General features: G+C 42.5%; 1 protein-coding gene across 2 annotated transcripts in view; it reads right to left on the bottom strand.

Annotated features, from left to right (window-relative positions):
- PPM1B (protein phosphatase, Mg2+/Mn2+ dependent 1B) overlaps positions 1-20579 on the bottom strand; it is a 99829-nt gene that overhangs the window by 27950 nt on the left and 51300 nt on the right. For both annotated transcript variants that reach the window (XM_060247570.1, XM_060247582.1), the window contains exons 2-4: positions 18191-18312; positions 14868-15736; positions 11491-11608 (exon numbers count right to left, since the gene is read on the bottom strand). In XM_060247570.1, coding sequence (XP_060103553.1) covers positions 11491-11608; positions 14868-15713 — 964 coding nt within the window. In that variant the 5' untranslated portion in view covers positions 15714-15736; positions 18191-18312. The remainder of the gene's footprint in view (positions 1-11490; positions 11609-14867; positions 15737-18190; positions 18313-20579) is intronic.

Raw genomic sequence — 20579 nt, 5'->3', positions numbered from 1 at the left:
TCTGCTTTAATCTGGTAAGAAATTAAACAACACAGGTCTGCTCTACAGTGGCCCATTCGCTTAAGCTTAATTGCTGGCGTGGAACAGGACTTATAACCTTCAAATTGTATTTCCCTCTGAGCCCAAGTTTCCTGGCATAATATAATATCAAATTGTTTGAGGGAAGTCCGAAAATCTGTGCTAGTCACCTTTTTCTTCCAACCTGCAATATTACGCCACTCTTTTATGTTCTACCTTCAGTGGTATTGTCTGGGAGGTTTGCCAACATCCCTTATCAGGACAGAGTCTGCCCATGTAATTGAAGGCACCTTGAAACGGTTGCCCATGTCTTACATTATTGTGATTTTTATGGGGAAGTGCAGGACTGCATAATCAAACCTATTCTGTCTTAATTTTTATGGATTACCTGAAGCGAAATTAGTTTTTTTTCTACTATCTGACCAATGTTCCCATATCACAAGCCTGGTTGCAAAGTACCTTTTGGCTGCCCTAACAATTAGGGAGCAAAAAACTAGCTCCCCTTCTTGATGTTTGACTGGTTTTTATAGCTGAAACTCCATGTAAATTTGCTATGCTGTACTTTTCATTTCTATGCCAATAATGGTATTTGGATTGGATAGGTTATCAGAGGAGGGGGGCAGATTGACAGATGGAAGGGAAAAGAGATGGAGCTAGAGGGAAGATTGATAGAGAAATAGGAAGAGGAAAGAAGCAAAGAGGGAGAAGGGATGAAAAGAGGACTTGGGGACTGTCCTTTTTTGCACTTGAATTTTTTGACAGTTGGAGGGGGGGTTGTTCTGCTCCTTCTAGTTGAAGTGGTTACTGTTTTTCTTTGGTAACTGGCTAGTGGAACAAAGCAATAGACAAGTGCACCTTTAAGACCAACTAAGTTTTATTCAGAATGTAAGCTTTTGTATGTTCCTAAGCAGACTTCATCAGACAAAATGGGAATGGCAAGCAGCAATTCTTAATTTAAGTCCCGGCCGAATTGGCAAACTACTGACCAGTGTCTAATTTACCGTTTTTAGGTAAAATTATCGAGAGGGCAGTGGCGTTGCAGCTGCAGAGTTTTCTGGATGACGCTTCCATCCTAGACCCTTGCCAGTCCGGCTTCCGTCCGGGCCATGGGACGGAGACAGTGCTGGTCGCCTTGGTAGATGACCTCCAGCGGCATCTGGATCGAGGTGGCATGGCGGTGCTGATGTTGTTAGATCTGTTGGTAGTGTTCGATACGGTTGACCATCAGTTACTGACCCGCCGCCTCGCTGACATAGGGGTTAGGGGGTTGGCCTTACAATGGCTTTCCTCCTTCCTCAAAGGACGGGGACAAAGGGTGGCAATCGGGAGTGAGCTGTCCCAGAGGCGCACACTAGGTTGTGGGGTGCCCCAGGGAGCAGTTCTCTCCCCGATGTTATTTAACATCTACATGCACCCCCTTGCCCAGATTGCCCGGAGGTTTGGGCTTGGTTGTCATCAATATTCAGATGACACCCAGCTCTATCTGCTAATGGATGGCCGACCTGACTGCGTCCCAGGGAATCTGGACCAGGCATTGCAGGCCGTGGCAACTTGGCTTAGGCTGAGTGGGTTGAAGCTTAACCTGACGAAGACAGAGGTCCTTTGCGTGGGCCGCGGCGCTCTGGGGAGGGAAATACCTCTCCCGGTTTTTGACGGTGTACCGCTGAAAGCGACGCACCAAGTCAGGAGCCTGGGAGTTCTACTGGAGCCTTCATTATCAATGGAGGCCCAGATAGCAGCCACTGCCAAGTCGCCATTCTTTCATCTGAAGTGGGCAAGGCAGTTGGCCCCTTTCCTAGAGCGTTTCCCCGATGTTATTTAACATCTACATGCACCCCCTTGCCCAGATTGCCCGGAGGTTTGGGCTTGGTTGTCATCAATATTCAGATGACACCCAGCTCTATCTGCTAATGGATGGCCGACCTGACTGCGTCCCAGGGAATCTGGACCAGGCATTGCAGGCCGTGGCAACTTGGCTTAGGCTGAGTGGGTTGAAGCTTAACCTGACGAAGACAGAGGTCCTTTGCGTGGGCCGCGGCGCTCTGGGGAGGGAAATACCTCTCCCGGTTTTTGACGGTGTACCGCTGAAAGCGATGCACCAAGTCAGGAGCCTGGGAGTTCTACTGGAGCCTTCATTATCAATGGAGGCCCAGATAGCAGCCACTGCCAAGTCGCCGTTCTTTCATCTGAAGTGGGCAAGGCAGTTGGCCCCTTTCCTAGAGCGTTGGGACCTAGCAACAGTGATTCATGCGATGGTCACCTCAAGATTGGATTACTGTAATGACCTCTACATGGGGCTGCCTCTGTGCTGAACACGGAAGCTGCAGCTGGTGCAGAACGCAGTGGCTAGGCTGTTACTAGGGCTCCCGAAGTGGGAGCACATACAGCCAGAGTTGCGCGGACTGCACTGGCTGCCAGTTACATACCGGGTTTGCTACAAAGTGCTGGTTATTACCTTTAAAGCCCTATATGGTCGAGGACCTGCCTACCTGAGGGACCGTCTCTCCCCATATGAGCCCCAGAGAGCACTGAGGTCAGCAGGGAAAAACAAGCTGGCTATCCCCGGGCCAAAGGAGGTGAAACTGCAGAACACCCGCACACGGGCCTTCTCTATTGTAGCTCCACACCTATGGAACCAGCTCCCGGAAGAGGTGCGGGCCCTGCGAAGCCTTGACCAATTCCACAGGGCCTGCAAGACCATCCTTTTTTAGGACGGCCTTTGAGGACTGCTGATGGAAGGATTGCTGGATTGATGGATTCGCCTAAGTGACTTTCGCCTAAGTGACTTTCGCCATCATGTTAACTGACAGAATAGCACCAGAAATGCTGTTATTGTTAATTTATTGTTAATTGTAAATTAGAATGGTTTTAAGACTAATGCTGATTTTAAAAGTTTTGTATAATTATTGTATGGACATGTTGTTAGCCGCCCTGAGCCTGCCTAGGCGGGGAGGGCGGGATATAAATAAAATTTTATTATTATTATTATAAGTAGGCAGTGAGTTGGTACGTAGAATCATGGGAATGTTTTTAGCAGATTAAAAGAATCACATATAAGGGATCTGTGTTTGGAGTTTTTGTAATGTTCCTGTTGGTTTGAGCCATTTAATTGTAAAACAATTACTTGTAAGGTTTTAATAAGAGGTAACATTTAATAAAGGTGTGTGAGGAATTGTAAAAAGCACAAACCTCAGTCTAGGGCTAGTTCCACCTTTATTAGGCTAGTGTTAGGTGATTAAGAGGCCAGGTTGTTAACAGTCGACCAGATTAGCTGTAAATAATCTGGGCTTTGAAACAATTGAAGCCAGGCAGTTTTAGGTTGACCTTTCTGAGTTCTGCTATTCAAGAGGCAGCTGCTTAATTCTTGAAAAAAAAGAATTAGACTCTGCTCGCTGAACAGTCAGGAAACCCTAAACACAATTCATTAGGGCTTTTTAAAAAAGGATTCACTTCCATCTCCAGGTTAGTTTCCAAAAATCTTTTAAAACATAAAGTCACTAAACAAATATAAATTCAGCGAAGCAAGGCTCGGCTGAGTATACTTGGGTATGCAAATGGATGAGACACTGAAAAAAGATTAGTCAGTTAGGTCACAGTGCAGCTAGTAGGGTACCTAACTTGTTGGAGAAAGACTCTAGCTAACGGGACAGAAAGAGTAGCAGAAGAGGTGTGCAGTGGAGCCCTGAGGGAAGGGCTAAGGAGAACACTAAAGGGAAGAGGGGGAAGGTTAACAATGCTGTTGTGTTTCTTCTTTACAGGGGTGGGACAAGGGAACAGGACCATCATTGATGAAGGGCTACTGCAGCTTCTAACACTCCTCTCCTTAGCCAGGGATGGCTACAGACTGCAGAGAAAAGAATCTGGGTGCACAACCCCCCTTCCTCACTTTCTGAGGCCTTGCTTCGGGAAGTGCTTTTCTTGTGCCTATATCTCACAAGGTGTGCCTAGTTATCTGGTTCTGCTGAGATTCTGTGACTTTGATTCTGTTGGGTTTGCAATGTCACATTAGCTTGTAATTCTGCTCAGCTTTTGTGCATTGACATTCATTCTGTCGGGCTTGTGAAAGTGTCTCCTTGTTTAAATTTGTTCTGCTGGAATTCTCTAACATTGGTTCTTTGAGGCTTACCACACTAGATTGTGGTTCCACTGGGATTCCCTAGTTCTGCATTGGTTCTGTTGGGCTTCTTGTTTCAGTATGCTTGGGAGGCATTTAACCAGCAGATGCATGCTCAAGTGTGTTTGGCTCCTGCCATCTGCCCTGGAGAAAGCATTAAATTTTTCCCCATTGAAAACAATAGAGGATTCCTGGGGCACCTTAGACAAGAGCCCATAGAATGTGACCCCTTGACACAATCTACTTGAAACTTGAGGGTTCTTCTGTGGATAGGCACCAGCAGCTGCAGAGCAATTTCTTTTAAAAAACCAAACCCCCTCCCCTAGATTTGCCAAATACTGGAATCCCCAGCTCCCACTCCAAAAGCATCCGAACACCAAACCAATATTTGGAATCTAGAAAACCAAAAATACAGATATTTTCCAGCTCCCTGATATCCAGCTCCCCCCCCCCCCATTTTTAAAAAATGTACACCCCTAGACTAAAGGAACAGAAGCCTAAACATCTTTATACCAGTCAAGCCAATCACAGCCTACTAGCCCCATCGCTTCTGTAAGCCCAGGGAAATTTCTGGGTAGTTTAAAATATAGTCACTGCTTGCTTTAAATGGGTTTTAAAAAAATTGTTCTGCCTTTATGTGTATGCTGAACTGCTATTCTTTCCACTACTATTGATATTTTAATGTATGTTAGCTTTTATTTGTTATCTATCACTCTAGGTGCTGTTAGGTGACAATACACTTAAAACAGACAAAGCTAGGCAGCTGTTTTTGGCTTGACAAGTCACAAGTATAACTATACATATACCATCATTCTACAGTAGCACAGAGAAACAGTAGCAGAAGTCAGCTTTCCAAGAAACTTGTCTTAAAAAATGGAGCAAGTTACTAGCCTTTATGGGTGCAAAGTTATTCTTCAAGGTATACAGGCATATTGCCTAGCCAAAAGCAAGTCTGAACCTTTATGTATTTGATTTACAAAGTTTATGGTCCAAGTTTCAGTGCACTGCTCAGTCCCTTACTCTTCAAAACTACCAAGCCAGATCTCTGTAAAATACTGATCTGCTCAATTTAGACAAGCAGCAGAATTCAGCTGCTTTTTCATTTGTACATCATTGCCTGAGCAAAGAATTTTGCATTTTAAGATTAATAACTGTTCAGATTGCTAGAAGTGTTTGAAGATGCTAGAAGTGTTCGAAGTAAAATTGGTGAGTTGGAATGTTTAGTGTTGGGGGAAAACATAGACATTGTGGGAATTTCAGAAACTTGGTGGAATGAGGAGAATCAATGGGACACGGTGATTCCTGGATATAAGTTATATTGGACGGATAGGGAGTAAAGGGTTGGAGGTGGGGTGGCTCTGTATGTCAGAGAGGGTATACAGTCCAGTAAGACTGAGGTCAAAGAATTAGATTCCCTTCTAGAAATGCTTAGGGTCGAAATAGAGGGCCCAAAAGGAAATTTAACTATGGAAGTTTGTTATTGCCCACCAAATCAAAAGATAGAGGACAATTATAATATGGTGGAAGGATTAAAGATAGCGGCTAAACGTAAAAACTGTGTTGTAATAGATGATTTTAACTACCCGCAGATTGATTGGGTCAATAGGTATTCAGATTGAGAGAAAGAGATTGAAGTTCTAGATGCTCTCAATGACTGTGCTATGCAGCAGATGGTAACAGAACCTACCAGGGGTGGGGCGATCCTGGATTTGGTCCTACGTAATGCCCAAGACTTGGTGAGAGATGTAAAAGTGATCGCACCACTCGGGAGCAATGACCATAACGTTATTGATTTCACCATTTGTATAAATAGAGAGTCGTCCCAAAAGACCAGCACAACCACGTTTAACTTTAAAAGGGGTAAATTCTCTGAGATGAGGAGGCATGTGAAGAGGAAACTGAAAGGAAAGGTAAATACAGTCAAAACCCTTGGGGAAGCTTGGAGGCTATTTAAAATTACAATCCTAGAAGCTCAGATAAAATATATACTACAAGTTAGGAAAGTAACAAACACGTATAAGAAAAGGCCTACATGATTAACAAACAAAGTAATGGAAGCTGTAAAAGGTAAGAAGGACTCCTTTAAGCGGTGGAAAGCTAGTCCAAGTGAGATTAATAAACGGGAACACAGGCTGTGGCAAATCAAATGCAAGACTGTGATCAGGCAGGCAAAAAAAGCTTATGAGGAGCATAAAAATTTCTTCAAATATGTTAGAAGCAGGAAACCAGCAAGGGAGGCAGTGGGGCCCTTGGATGACTAAGGGGTAAAAGGATTACTGGAGGATAAGGAAATGGCTGAGAAGCTGAATGCATTTTTTGCCTCTGTCTTCACTGTGGAAGATGAGAAGTGCTTGCCTGCTCCAGAACCACTTATTTTGGAAGGAGTGTTAAAAGACCTGAGTCAGACTGAGGTGACAAGAGAGGAGGTCCTACAACTGATAGACAAATTAAAAACTAATAAGTCACCAGGTCCGGATGGCATACATCCAAGAGATCTGAAAGAACTCAAAGCTGAACCTGTGGATCTCCTGACAAAAATATGTAATCTTTCATTGAAATCTGCATCTGTTCCTGAGGACTGGAAGGTAGCAAATGTCACCTGCATCTTTAAAAAGGGTTCCAGAGGAAATCCGGGAAACTAAAGGCCAGTCAGTCTGAAAGTTGGTAGAAAACATTATCAAGGACAGAATGAGTAGGCATATTGATGAATACGAGTTACTGAGGAAGACTCAGAATGGGTTCTGTAAGGGAAGATCTTGCCTCACCAACCTGTTACATTTCTTTGAGGGGGTGAACAAACATGTGGACAAAGGATACCCGATAGATGTTGTTTACCTTGACTTCCAGAAAGCTTTTGATAAAGTTCCTCATCAAAGGCTCCTTAGTAAGCTCAAGAGTCATAGAGTAAAAGGACAGATCCTCTTGTGGATCAAAAACTGGCTAATTAATAGGAAGCAGAGAGTGAGTATAAATGGGCAGTCTTCCCAGTGGAGGACGGTAAGCAGTGGGGTGCCGCAGGGCTCAGTACTGGGTCCCATGCTCTTTAACTTGTTCATAAATGATTTGGAGTTGGGAGTAAGCAGTGAAGTGGCCAGGTTTGCAGATGACACTAAATTGTTCAGAGGGGCGAGAACCAGAGAAAATTGTGAGGCACTCCAAAGGGATCTGTTGAGGCTGGGTGAGTGGGCGTCAACGTGGCAGATGAGGTTCAATGTGGCCAAGTGCAAAGTAATGCACATTGGGGCCAAAAATTCCAGCTACAAATACAAGTTGATGGGGTGTGAACTGGCAGAGACTGACCAAGAGAGAGATCTTGGGGTTGTGGTAGATAACTCACTGAAAATGTCAAGACAGTGTGTGATTGCAATAAAAAAGGCCAACGCCATGCTGGGAATTAATCAATAGCACAGGAGCTATAGAGAGCAAAACCTCTATTTTTTCCACTGGCTGAGGGTCCTCCCTTGGGGAGGAAGGAGGGATGCAGAGCTTGCCAGGCTCTCTCAATCACACAGCAAAGCTTGGCAAAGCCAAGCCTCTCTTCCTTCTATTGGCTGAGGCTCCTCCCCCTCCTGGCCCGAAGAAGGAAGGAAAGAGCCAGCGCTTCCTTTGCCCAGTTCCCTGGGTCCCATGGGAGAAATACAAAGAAAGCACCTTTAAGACCAATGAGTGCTAATTTTTTAAGCATGTTTTAAGTTTTTAAAAAATCTTTAATTGTGTGTTGTTTATAAAGTTTATATGTCAAGACAGTGTGCGTTTGCGTATGAAAATGTCAAGACAGTGTGCGTTTGCAATAAAAAAGGCCAACGCCATGCTGGGAATTATTAGGAAGGGAATTGAAAACAAATCAGCCAGTATCATAATGCCCCTGTATAAATCGATAGTGTGGTCTCATTTGGAGTACTGTGTGCAGTTCTGGTTGCCGCACCTCAAAAAGGATATTATAGCATTGGGGAAAGTCCAGAGAAGGGCAACTAGAATGATTAAAGGGCTGGAGCACTTTCCCTATGAAGAAAGGTTGAAACGCTTGGGACTCTTTAGCTTGGAGAAACGTCGACTGCGGGGTGACATGATAGAGGTTTACAAGATAATGCATGGGATGGAGAAAGTAGAGAAAGAAGTACTTTTCTCCCTTTCTCACAATACAAGAACTCGTGGGCATTCGATGAAATTGCTGAGCAGACAGGTTAAAACGGATAAAAGGAAGTACTTCTTCACCCAAAGGGTGATTAATATGTGGAATTCACTGCCACAAGAGGTGGTGGCGGCCACAAGTATAGCCACCTTCAAGAGTGGTTTAGATAAAAATATGGAGCACAGGTCCATCAGTGGCTATTAGCCACAGTGTGAGTGTATATATAAAAATTTTTGCCACTGTGTGACACAGAGTGTTGGACTGGATGAGCCGTTGGCCTGATCCAACATGGCTTCTCTTATGTTCTTATATCTCTACTACCTAATCTTAAATAGGTACACATATGGCCCAGCCCAACAAGGCCCAGCCTGAGAAGGTCTCATTTATGTCAGATTCGTTCCTCATAACAAATGAATTTGACACCCCTGATTTAACAGAACCACTGTACCACATGCAGAAGCAATCAGCTTCTGAATTCCAGCCAGTCACCACAGCTAGCAACCAATGACAGACTTATCCTCCAGGAATCTCTCTCATACCTTTTTAAAACCGTCTATGCCCATGCCCATCACTGCATCCTCTGACAGTGAATTCTATATTTTAATCACTTGCTATGTAAAGAAGTATTTCCTCTTGCCTGTCCTGATACTGCCCGTCAGCTTCACTTGAGTTCTAATATTTTAGGAGGAAAAAAAGTTCTTTGTAAACTGTCTCCAAACTGTGCATGATTTTATAAAGCACTGGGTATCAATGAGGGAGTAGTAGGTACCAATCAATCTAATAAACGACAAGTTAACGAATTCTTCATTTCAGGATTTAGGCTTCTTTATGCCAATAAAGGTACTGAGTGACTTGACTTGATTTCAGTTTCAACGGGAGCTAATCTACAAACTTCTCAAGAGTACTGTTGCAGTTTTGCCTGTATATATTCAACTGATCAGTAATACAGAATTATGATATACTTTAGCCACTGAAGATTAGTAATGTTTCAGTCATGACCTGTTAAGTGAAGAGTATAACCAAGCTACAGAACCCCATGGCACAGAGTGGTAAAGCTGCAGTACTGCAGTCTGAGCTCCCTGCTCATGACCTGAGTTCAATCCCTGCAGAAGCTGGTTTCAGGTAGCCGGCTTCAGGTTGACACGGCCTTCCATCCTTCCAAGGTCGGTAAAATGAGTACCCAGCTTGCTGGGGGAAAAGTGTAGATGACTGGGGAAGGCAATGGCAAACCACCCCGTAAGAAGTCTGCCATGAAAACGTTGTGAAAGCAACGTCACCCCAGAGGCAGAAACGAGTAGTCCTTGCACAGGGAATTACCTTTACCTTTTTTATAACCAAGCTTGCATTTTAGAATGCTTGGTTTACATTTCATATGTTCATTGGAAAGTTTCCTTTTAAAAAGCCTCATGCTGTATTTCTGTTTCCCTGGACACACACAGTGACCATAGCTATAATGCAGCTATTCTAAATTGTTGGTTTTACTTCTTACCTATCTAGTTTTGTGATGTGAGTTTACTTTTTGTATTTTACTTTTTATATCTGACTTTTGGAAGAAGAGCTAAGAATTTTTTTTTCATCTCCGCCAAGCTCAGCAACTGGCTCCCCTCTTGTCTAGCTCTGATCTGGCCACAGTAATCCATGCAACAGTTGCCTCTAGGTTAGACTACTGTAACTCGCTCTACACTGCTCTGCCCCTGGATCTGCCCCAGAAGCTCCAATGGGTCCAGAATGCGGCAGTGCAAGTCCTGACAATAACACCACGGTCAGCACATATTCAAAATGTGCTGCATCAGCTACACTGGCTTCCAGTCAAGTACTGAGTCAGATTCAAGGTTCTGGTTACCACCTTCAAGACCTTGAGAGGTCTGGGACCAAGATATTGATGGGACCACCTCCTCCACTACATCTCTGGAAGAGCATTACACTCTACTAGTAATAACTTGTTGGTGATCTCCGGCCCTAAAGAAGTTGGCTGTCCTTGACAAGGCCAGGACATTTTCAGTCCTAGCACTGACCTGGTGGAACTCCCTGCCAGATGCATAAGGGCCCTGTGGAATCTTATGCAATTCCACAGTGCATGTAATGCAGAGATATTCCACCAGGCTTTTGAGTAAGGTCAGCAACAGTTACCGAGCTGGGCTCTTCCCCCCTCGATATGACACCCAGCAGTCTGGAATATAAGAAATTAATAAGGAACCATCAGGGAAGAGGTGCAAAATATATGTTTTGGGCTTGAACTGTTTTACTGATTGAAAATTTATGTACTTTTATTATTGATGTACATTGCCCAGAGCCCACTGTTAGCCGGGATGGGGCAATTAATAAGTTGAATAAATAAATAACGAGTGGTATGTTTTCAAAAAATAAAAAGCCAGTTAGGAAACAATATATAATCAAACCATTTCTCTTCTCTGTGGCCTACATATTATTACCGGTTGCCAAGATAACAATTAAACAATTTTCTAAAACCCAACACATCTCTCCTTCTCATGGGATCTTCCCAATCTTGTATTTAGAGTTAAATCCAACAGGACAGTATGCACAGCCTTTCTCTAACTTAGAGGCTGGCTCCATCACAACCCCTCCTATATGTAAACAGAATGTTGACTCCTTTATAAAGTCTTCTAAATATGGAAGAGAGCACAAGAAAACTTAGCAACTTTAATTTGATACTATACGTTACAAGAAGAAGCCAAGAAAGCCAATTCAATTTGACTTTTTTCCTCATCTTCTATTTAGACTTTCATTTAAAGGCATTGGACACAGAATTCTCAGAGTTTAAAAAGTAAGCTGTTGCTAAGTAATATGTTAAGTTCTAGAGCACCACATGCACCCAACACCACCCCCCTCAAAGAAGAGTAACCAATTTGACCAAGGCTGCCAATACTTATCTTTCAGTCTGTGTACTTACATGGAGACAAAGTTTACAAGACATTAATTGTGCAGCTGTTTTAGCTTATCCAGGCACATACAGCACAAGTTCTTAATTATTCAACACTTACTACTGACTAACAAGCAAGTTTGTCTGCTCTTCAATAGGGCTTGTTTTGCTTCCCGAGATACCTTTCATCAGGAGGAGCCAATAAGCCAGCCTCTAGAAAGTTAACATTTTTGACCACAATGTTCAACAGTGGTCTAATTTTGCCTAAAGTTGCTTCAATTGTTCAATGTGTGGATATGACTCAAATTGTAAGAAAAATTTTGAATGCAGAATGTGATTGCTTACCTTCCACCCGTGATTCCAAGTGCTTATCCAACTCTGCATCTCTTTTCACTGCCTCATCTGAGACCTTAGGAGCATTTGAAAAGCAAACTAGTACAATACTCATATTATCACGACTCCCCTATATTTGAAAAGGAAAAAACAGTACATTTTAGATATTTAGTGTATATTGTTCCACCTAAAATAAACCTCATATGCTTATTCACAATTGATATCTTTAAAAGATGAAATTCAAACTAAGAAGAGAAGAGATTAGTTATTTATTGATTGCACTTATATCCCACCCTCCCCAGTCAGGCTCAGGGCAGCTAACAACAGTCACAATTCGATGACAGTCACATTATAACAATAAAACAACCTAAAGGACTCTCAGAGTGGCTTACAATCTCCTTTCCCTTCCCCCCCCACACCCTGTGAGGTAGATGGAGCTGAGAGAGTTCTAACAGAAACTGCTCAAGAGGAACAGCTCTGCAAGAACTTGTGACTGACTCAAGGTCACATCAGCAGATGCATGTGGAGGAGAAGGGAATCAAATCCGGTTCTCCCAGATCAGACTCTGTGCACTTAACCACTACACCAAACTGTAAGAACATAAAAACATAAGAATAACCATCTGAATCAGCCCTGTAGTCCATTAAGTCCAGTATACTGTATCACACAGCAGCCAACCAATTGTCCCAGAGGCAAACAAGGCACGGAGGCTGAAGGCTTCACCTGCTGCTGTCTTCCTCACCATGGCCAGTAGCCAATTATGGACCTCTCCCTCCATGAATCAAAGTCCCTTTTAAAACTATCTGTGCTCATGACCATCACCACCTCAACCGGCAAGAAATTTCATAGTTTAATTACCTGTTGGGCAAAGTAGTACTTCCTTTTGTCTGCCCTGAACCTATTTCTCAACAACTGCAACATGTGCCCACCCAGAGTTCTAACATTATGGAAAAGGGAGAAGAGAGTTCTCTCTATCCACTATAACTGCCTCACACATAATTGTATAATTCTATTACATCTCCTCTTCATTTTTTTTTTAGACCAAAGACCCAGATTCTCCAGCCTTTCCTCATCAGGATGGTACTCCAAATGCCTGATCAGTTGCTGTTCTTTGTACTTAATAAAGCTGCTTCAAGCAGATTTCCTGAAGAAAATGTTCTGTATCAGGGGTGTCCAACCTTTCTGAGCCTTCAGACACCTTTAGAATTCAGATACTGGATGGTGGGAGCAACCAAAAGAAAGCTGCTACATAAGAGAGCCAGCTACAAAATAGCTGCCACAAGAGGCAGCACCAATGACAAAATCTCAGGGAGTAAGGTCCATGCATAATTCAATAGTACCATATTTTTCGGACCATAAGACGCACTTTCCCCTCAAAAAAAGTGGGGGGGGGAGTGTGTGCGTCTTATGGAGCGAAGGGACGATAGGACGTACCTTCCTCTGGGGGGGGTGATCTGCTGCCTCCGCCTCCGATCCCGGAGCTTCTCCCGCGTCTGCCGGCCTGGCTCCAGCTCTGTTTCCAGCAAGCGCTGGGATCGCTCCACGGTGCCCCCACCGCAAACCCAGCGCTTCGCGAGCACCGGCTGTGGAGGGGGCAGCGTGCTTCCTCTGTGCCTGTCTGCCTGGTTCCAGCTCTGATGCTTAAAGCAAGCGCCCAGGATCGCTCCCTCCGCCCTCCAATCCCGGCGCTCGCTTTAAGAATCAGAGCTGGAGCCAGGCAGGCAGGCAGGCACAGAGGAAGCACCTGCCCCCTCCACAAACCCGAGCGAGCGCCGGCTGCGGAGGGGGCGGCGTGCTTCCTCCGTGCCTGTCTGCCTGGCTCCAGCTCTGATGCTTAAAGCAAGCGCTGGGATCGGAGGGTGGAGGGAGCGATCCTGGTGCTTGCTGTAAGCGTCAGAGCTGGAGCCAGGCAGACAGGCACGGAGGAAGCACGCTGCCCCCTCTGCAGCCGGTGCTCGCGAAGCGCTGGGTTTGCGGTGGGGGTAGCGTAGAGCGATCCCAGCGCTTGCTGGAAGCAGAGCTGGAGCCAGGCAGGCAGGCGCGGGGGAAGCACCAGGGTCAGAGGCGGAGGCAGCGGATCGCCCCCCAGGAGGAAGGTGCGTCCTATGGTCCGGAGCGCCTTATGGACCGAAAAATACGGTAATTCTTCAACACTTCAGGCAGAAGTCCTGTTAACAGGATGCCTTTTAAAATTAACACATTGTTTAAAAACATTTTCCTGCATACACACACCTTCTGTCCTTGTGAAGATCCCTGTGCTATGGTGGCACAGCCAATAAGATCTCCAGTCACTGATCAGAAGCCCTGCTGGGAAAAAGCCCTACCTACTATTTAGAAACACTTGGCAGTGTCAGGAAAGGTGTTCCTGAGCACCATCATGTTCTACGTAAATAGAATTATCCTAACCATATTTTCCTGTGTGACTTATTAGACTCCCAGACATCTAATGCAATACTTTGTAACTTCCTGACAGGCAATTTAATATAAATTTACACCAACAGTACTAAAAACACTACTGTCATCTCTCACATTAACCCATAAGAAGATGAGATCAAGAAAAACCACTGAACTCTTAATACTTTAAGCATCATACAATTCTGCATTTGGATTCTGAATACTGAAATAATGCTAAAAGTTGATCAAAATTTGATAAATTGGCACCATGAAAGTTTTCTTTCCTGGGAAAAAATCAAATTCTGATTTTGTCAATATTACCATAATGTTTCTGCACATGTCTACCTCTCCCACAGCTCTGGAATTCATGAGTTTGGGAAAGGAGGGGGAAATGAACAATCTATCCTCAGTTTTATACACGACACTCCAAGTCTAGAATTCCTTTCATCCTGAAAGCAATACCGGTACACTAAACAACAATACCAGATTGAAAAATACTTTGGTTTGGAAAAATCACTTAACAATTCAGAAAACCTTCAACAATTGTAAATTAGAGGCTCTCTTTTAGATGCGGGCCATAGCAATTCCTGAGACTGGGTAAAACAGAGGAGTTTGTCTTTTTTTTCCAGAAGTCTCATAATTTTTGGACATTTAAAATATCTTGCTCAAAGAAAGAAAGTACTCTAATGAAAATTTAGGGCTTGGGATAAAAACAATTCAATATAATATTGCATACAATACAGTGAGGATTCCAAATCCAATGAGCATATAAATTCCTAACAAGTATGAAATTGTGCAAGTTTATTCTCAGAGTAATCCCTCAATGAAACATAACAAGACACTAACCACAAATGCAGAAGAGTTGTCAAATTACCATTTATTTTACTAGGGTTTCGGTTTTTATAACCATCTACTACTTTTGCCACAGTACAGCAGATCCAAGGACTTTACTGCATCTTTTGAGATGAAATTCATGACAAGAACAGGTTACATACCTTGTGTAAACAAGTATCCACCACCCAATTGCACACTTTTTCCAGATCATCTGATACTTCAAGCCTAGACTTAACAAATTCACAGAGCTCCTCGTTGCTCATTACATCCCAGATTCCATCACAAGCTAAGACAACAAACTCATCCTCTTCTGCTCTTACAATTTCATAAACCTCAGGCTCCGGAGAAACAAGTTGTTCTGTAGGGCCTTTGCCATCAACACACTTGTAGTCATAGTCCCCCAGAGCACGAGAAACTGCTAACGAGCCATTAACACGTTGAATCATGACACTCCCGCCTGCATTCTGGATTCGCTCCTTCTCCCTTGGATTGCAAGGCTTGTGATCCTGTGTTGAAAAGCAGACTTGTCCATTCCTATAGAGAACAGCACGTGAGTCTCCACAGTTGATAAAGTAAATGTGCTCAGGTGAAATCATAACTCCCACTGCTGTTGAGCCACTCCTGTCCATGCCATTTCTAAGGTCTGAAAAATTGCGCATATATTCATCAATTTTCAAAAAGCCAGTTCTGATTCCACTCTTTACATTCTCCACGGAAGGTTCAAGAGCAGAGCCGGGCTGTTCTGTTCCCCTGAAGTCTTCATTATTAGTGATGTGTTCTAATAAGTGGTTGGAGCAGTAATTTGCCACACGAGAACCTGCATGACCGTCATAAACAGCAAAAAAGGACCAGTCCTCCAAGCCATGAGGAATGCCTACAACAGCTGTGTGAGCATCTTCCATTTCCACTCTCCATCCTTGCATACTGCTAAGCCCATAACGCAGACCATTTCCAGTCCCATGAGCATTATGCTTCTCAGTTTTTGGCTTATCCAAAAATGCACCCATGCTTGCTTAATTTGCAACAAAATCTGCAAAACAAGTGAATTAATCATCAATAAAAAATAAATTTTCTTGCAAAATGCAAGAAATACCTTCATTAGCCAAGCAAAATTTGCTAAGACAACCACAATAACAATGGTAAACAGCAGCTTTGGAAAATCACAATTGTTTGTGATAACATTTAACTGACAGACTTCAGATATAGAGCTTAACCAAGAAACACCACTAATGAATTCAATTTGTATCTTCAGAATTATACGTTGTACAACTTTTTAGGGATGGTACAACCAGACTACATTGAAACTGTATATAAATACTTTTTCATATAAGGACATCTTGCATATAAAAAATAAGAATCCTAATCTAAAACTCTCATCCCAACACAATAGCTTTCTCTATCAAAAATAAGGGGTTTGTGTTGCTGCTTTTATACAGAACAGCAAGTCAAGTATACTTATTCTCCACTCACCACAGCCTGAAATTATACAAAAACTATGCACCAAGAGAGTCTTTTGAATATGTAGATTGTCTCATAGTCTCCTAGATTCAAATATGTGATCGTCTTAGGACATTTAGTTCAATGCACACAGTTGTTTGCAGAGAATGTAGGCATATTTAACTGCATGCAGGAAGCCTTGCAATTTAAGTACCATTTAAAGAGTTTAAAAAATGGTAATGTAAACATAGAACACAGTACTTTCTAACATGCATACTGAAACATGAGCCTGGAAAATTTAAGCTATTACAAAAATAGCATTCTTGTTTCCGACACAACAGGTATAGAATAAATCAGGGGTGGTCAATGGTAGCTCTCCAGATGTTTTTTGCCTACAACTCTCATCAGCCCCAGCCAGCATGGCTGATGGCTGAAGCTGATGGGAGTTGTAGGCAAAAAACACCTGGAGAGCTACCGTTGGCCACCTCTGGAATAAATTACTACAATTATTTTAAATCAATAAGAGCACTAAATAACTAGCTCCCATTATGCTTTGTGAACCAATGATGCACTAGTGTAACAGGACACTCAAAAGGCCCCGCTCAGCATACCAGATGAATGCTATATTAAGAGTTAGTTACTTTTATTGAAACCCTTGGCAAGAATACCACTGATCAACAGTGAAGTATACAGAAGCTTTCTGCAAGATGACTATGAACATGAACATGAGCATTATGACTCATATCTGTATAAATGTAGCTAGCTTACCTATGTCCAAAATTCTTTATACTCTCTCTCATTCAACCTTGTAAGCTAATGATTACTTTCACTCTATAACCAGGATACTGAGCTAGAGACAGTAAGAACTGATGAGATCTTACCAAATACTTTAGGAACTAAGCCGAGTACTGTACAGCTTTAAGTATGTAACTGTAATATTCAAAATGACTTAAATCAGTCTACCAAACTACAATGTCTGAATCTTACTAAGTGTGAATGCAACAAACATCCTTTTTCTCAATAACCAAAAGGCTGATGCTGAAAGTTACAGTTCATACACAGACAAAAAAGCAACTCTGCCAAGGGAGCTGCAGCAAGAAGATGGAACACCTGAAATCATGACCAACTTCCCCTTCTTCCTACAGTCCTTACATTTGCAAAGAGAGCTTTGTTAACGCAAGTAATTTCACCTAGATCACTTTCCTCACTGTAGCATCCCATGCAGTTCAGCTTTTTGTCTACATAGTTCCTACAACCTCAGTCACCAGCTTTTTGGAGATCCCAGGATGGTTGAAGTAAAGTTTGCCTCCATGTAAGTCACACCAGATTTGTGGCAGTTTATTGCAACAGTATTCAGTTCCAGCATCACCCCACATATGGCCATGCTGGATTCACACCTAGAAGCCTACACTCCAAACCCACTACATTACACTGGAATATATTATGCTGGGTTATAGTGATTTCAAGCCATAACAATAATGTATTTACACTTTATGTTAAAAACATTATATATTATACACTTAGTATTATTATACTAACGAGATACACAAGTGCCTATAGGTCCACATTCAACTAGTCTCAAATTCCCTATAAGAAACTATAGGAACTGCCCGTTGCTAGGGTACTGCCAAAACTAGCTCTACAGAACAAGATTCGCAATGCACAAAAGTACAGCATACAGCAAACAAGAAAAGCTTCTTTTGTAACTGTAAGGCAACCATCTGACTGAGGTTTGAAAGATATGGGAGCTATTCTTGGCTATGACAAAATCCCTAAAGCAGTGCTGGGCAACATCCTAATGCTGATCTGTGTAAGAGAACACAATGTATCATAGGCCAACTACTTGTGCTACTGCAACTCACTACAACATGGTGTATTATTACGGCCTAGATTTAAGAACTTGAACCTGAATGGTGTCTCTCACAAACAATGGAGAATATTTAATACTGTTGTGCACATGTATGCTTTCCAGATATGATCAGCCCCGTGGGTTAAACATCTGGGTGAAGACAATTTCCAACACATTCAATTCCACAAGATTATTTACCCGTCAACTGCACCTCTGCCAATTTCTTCACAGATTTAAAATGTTATGTTTACATTCCTTCCGCCAACTACTACAGAAGAGATTAAGCTTCAGATAGCACAGGACACAACATCTGGGATTTCCTAAAAGAAATGAAAGTCATAATTAGTGCCTCAGTTTAAGAATATGGTAAACTCCTTATATATTAACAAAGTGCTACACAAGATCTACATAAATTTGTCAAACTGCTAGAAATATATCTGCTCAATAAACTCATTCATATAAAGGCCCTACAACAGCAATCCTCAAATTTTAGAAAGCCATGGATCCTGATTCTAATTTTTTTCACCAACCCACATGGCTAAGCCTTGTCCCTCACAGACATATCACACACTGAACCACTGAGTAAGGCAAGCTACAAATGCCCCTCAGAGGCTCCTATTCTCTCATATCTTCGAAACAATGAGAACCCCTATTAACTATACTTTAACAGCAAGTTTAAGGAAAATGTATAAATTGTCAACACGTGACCTACAGAGTCAAGTCTGAGATGGTAGTTGGTTCTAGAGGATCATACAATTCAACAGGCCCTAAACCGAAGTACAACTCATCTCTCCCCTTTTTTGGAATGGATTTTGTACCAGAGTCAGGAAGAAGCTTCATTATTGGTTAACAGCTCCTAGTCAGAGGCCAGATGAACAGGAAGAAGCTAAAAGACAAGCATTATGCAACATCTGAATGCCTTATATTCAACTGAAAACTATCATTGGCTAGTATTTGTCTATGGATTTAGACTGCAGTCTCTCTCACAATATGAGAAATTCTTTGCACTGGAAAACAATGAAACCAATTTAATTTTATACTGGGTTATGTGTTTCACAGGTTTCCATGAAAAAAGCCCACAGGAAAAAAGCTCACAGAGAAAAAACCCACGGTCACAAATGCTCACAGGAAAAACCCACATGGAAAGATGCCCACATGAAAAAATACCATGTAATGCACCATAGATACTTGTAATTGTGGATAACCATTCACCTCCATTTATGAGAATGAACATAAAATATAGGTAATACCTGTTCATTCTCATAAATGGAGGTGAATGGTAATCCACAATTATAAGTATCTTTGGTGTTTTACATGGTACTTTTCAAGGTGGCGATGATCTCGAAGTGTCGGAGTGGGGCATAAGAGTAAGTAAGTAGCTTCGGAGTCGCACAGCTTGGTTTTTTCGCATCTGTTTTCCAAAGCCGCAACAGTGGACACAACTATCTACTTTGTGCCCTTCCCTCAAACACAAAAGACAGTAGGAACGTCCGTCTGTTGAGGGAAGTTTGGCTCGGCACTTGAGGCACCTTTTTTAAAAGGTGGCCATCACTTTCTTGTCCGCCAGGGTGAGAGGGGGCGGAAAAGGAGGGAGAAAGTCAAGAAAAAACTTACAAGGGTCCTTTAAAAAAAAAAACATTCAGAAGACAACAACAAAGAGGAAGAAAGATGAAGAAAGATGAAGAACAGCGAAATTTGAAGGTGAAATGGAAACACTGAGGAAAGGAGCTAGCACAGCGAGGCCCAGTAAGGGCGGCGGCAAAAAAGAAACAGTGAGCAGCAGAACTCCTCCTCTGCTCTAGGCATGTGCACTGCATGCTTGATCCCCAGAGCAGGGGAAGAGCCTGCCAAAACATACTACGCTGCTATTGGAGTTCTCCGAGGTCAGCTTCAAGCAATGGCACGAACCCATGTGTGGGACTGCACAGGGACTACAAAGAAGATTTATAAGTATCTATGGTGCTTTACATGGTATTTTCCCATGTGGGCTTCTTTCCGTGTGGGCATTTTCTATGGGTTTTTTTTCTGTGAGCTTTTTTCCCTGTGGGCTTTTACCCCATTATAGTTTGATAGAATGTTGTCCTTATAGTATTAATCTATTGTGTGAGGTAATACTGGTATTTATTAACACATCTGAATCTTCTCCCTTCCCCCATCCCTTCTGTAACCTGTGGTTGGTCACATGCACAATGTGTGTTTTTTCTCCATTCTATAGCATCTTTCCCTTGCCTGATATATATGGATAGCATACTTGCACTATACAATATTACATACTAATGGCATCAGACTGCATCTAAATTTTTTGGGGGGGAGCAGGTGAGGAAGGTAATTAATCTCTATGGATATGTACTATTATTTGATTTTAATTTTTCATGTCATATGAGTTCTTCTCCATAATATTTAAAAAACTGTGTTCATCAGGATATCCTTGGATACTTTTTAAGCTACACGACTGAATTTACCATTCAAGACACATGTACCTGACCAGGACAGCAGGTTATTTAAAATGAGGCCTCTGAATTGTATTTCTGCCTCAACAGATATTGATTATAAATAACTCAAAATATTTTTGAACAATCTTTGTCAT

Source organism: Heteronotia binoei, chromosome 1 (genome assembly GCF_032191835.1).
Source record: "Heteronotia binoei isolate CCM8104 ecotype False Entrance Well chromosome 1, APGP_CSIRO_Hbin_v1, whole genome shotgun sequence".
NCBI classification, from domain to species: Eukaryota; Metazoa; Chordata; class Lepidosauria; order Squamata; family Gekkonidae; genus Heteronotia; species Heteronotia binoei.
The sequence above is the reverse complement of the archived record's forward strand: the minus strand, read 5'-3'. Positions and strand labels throughout refer to the sequence as shown.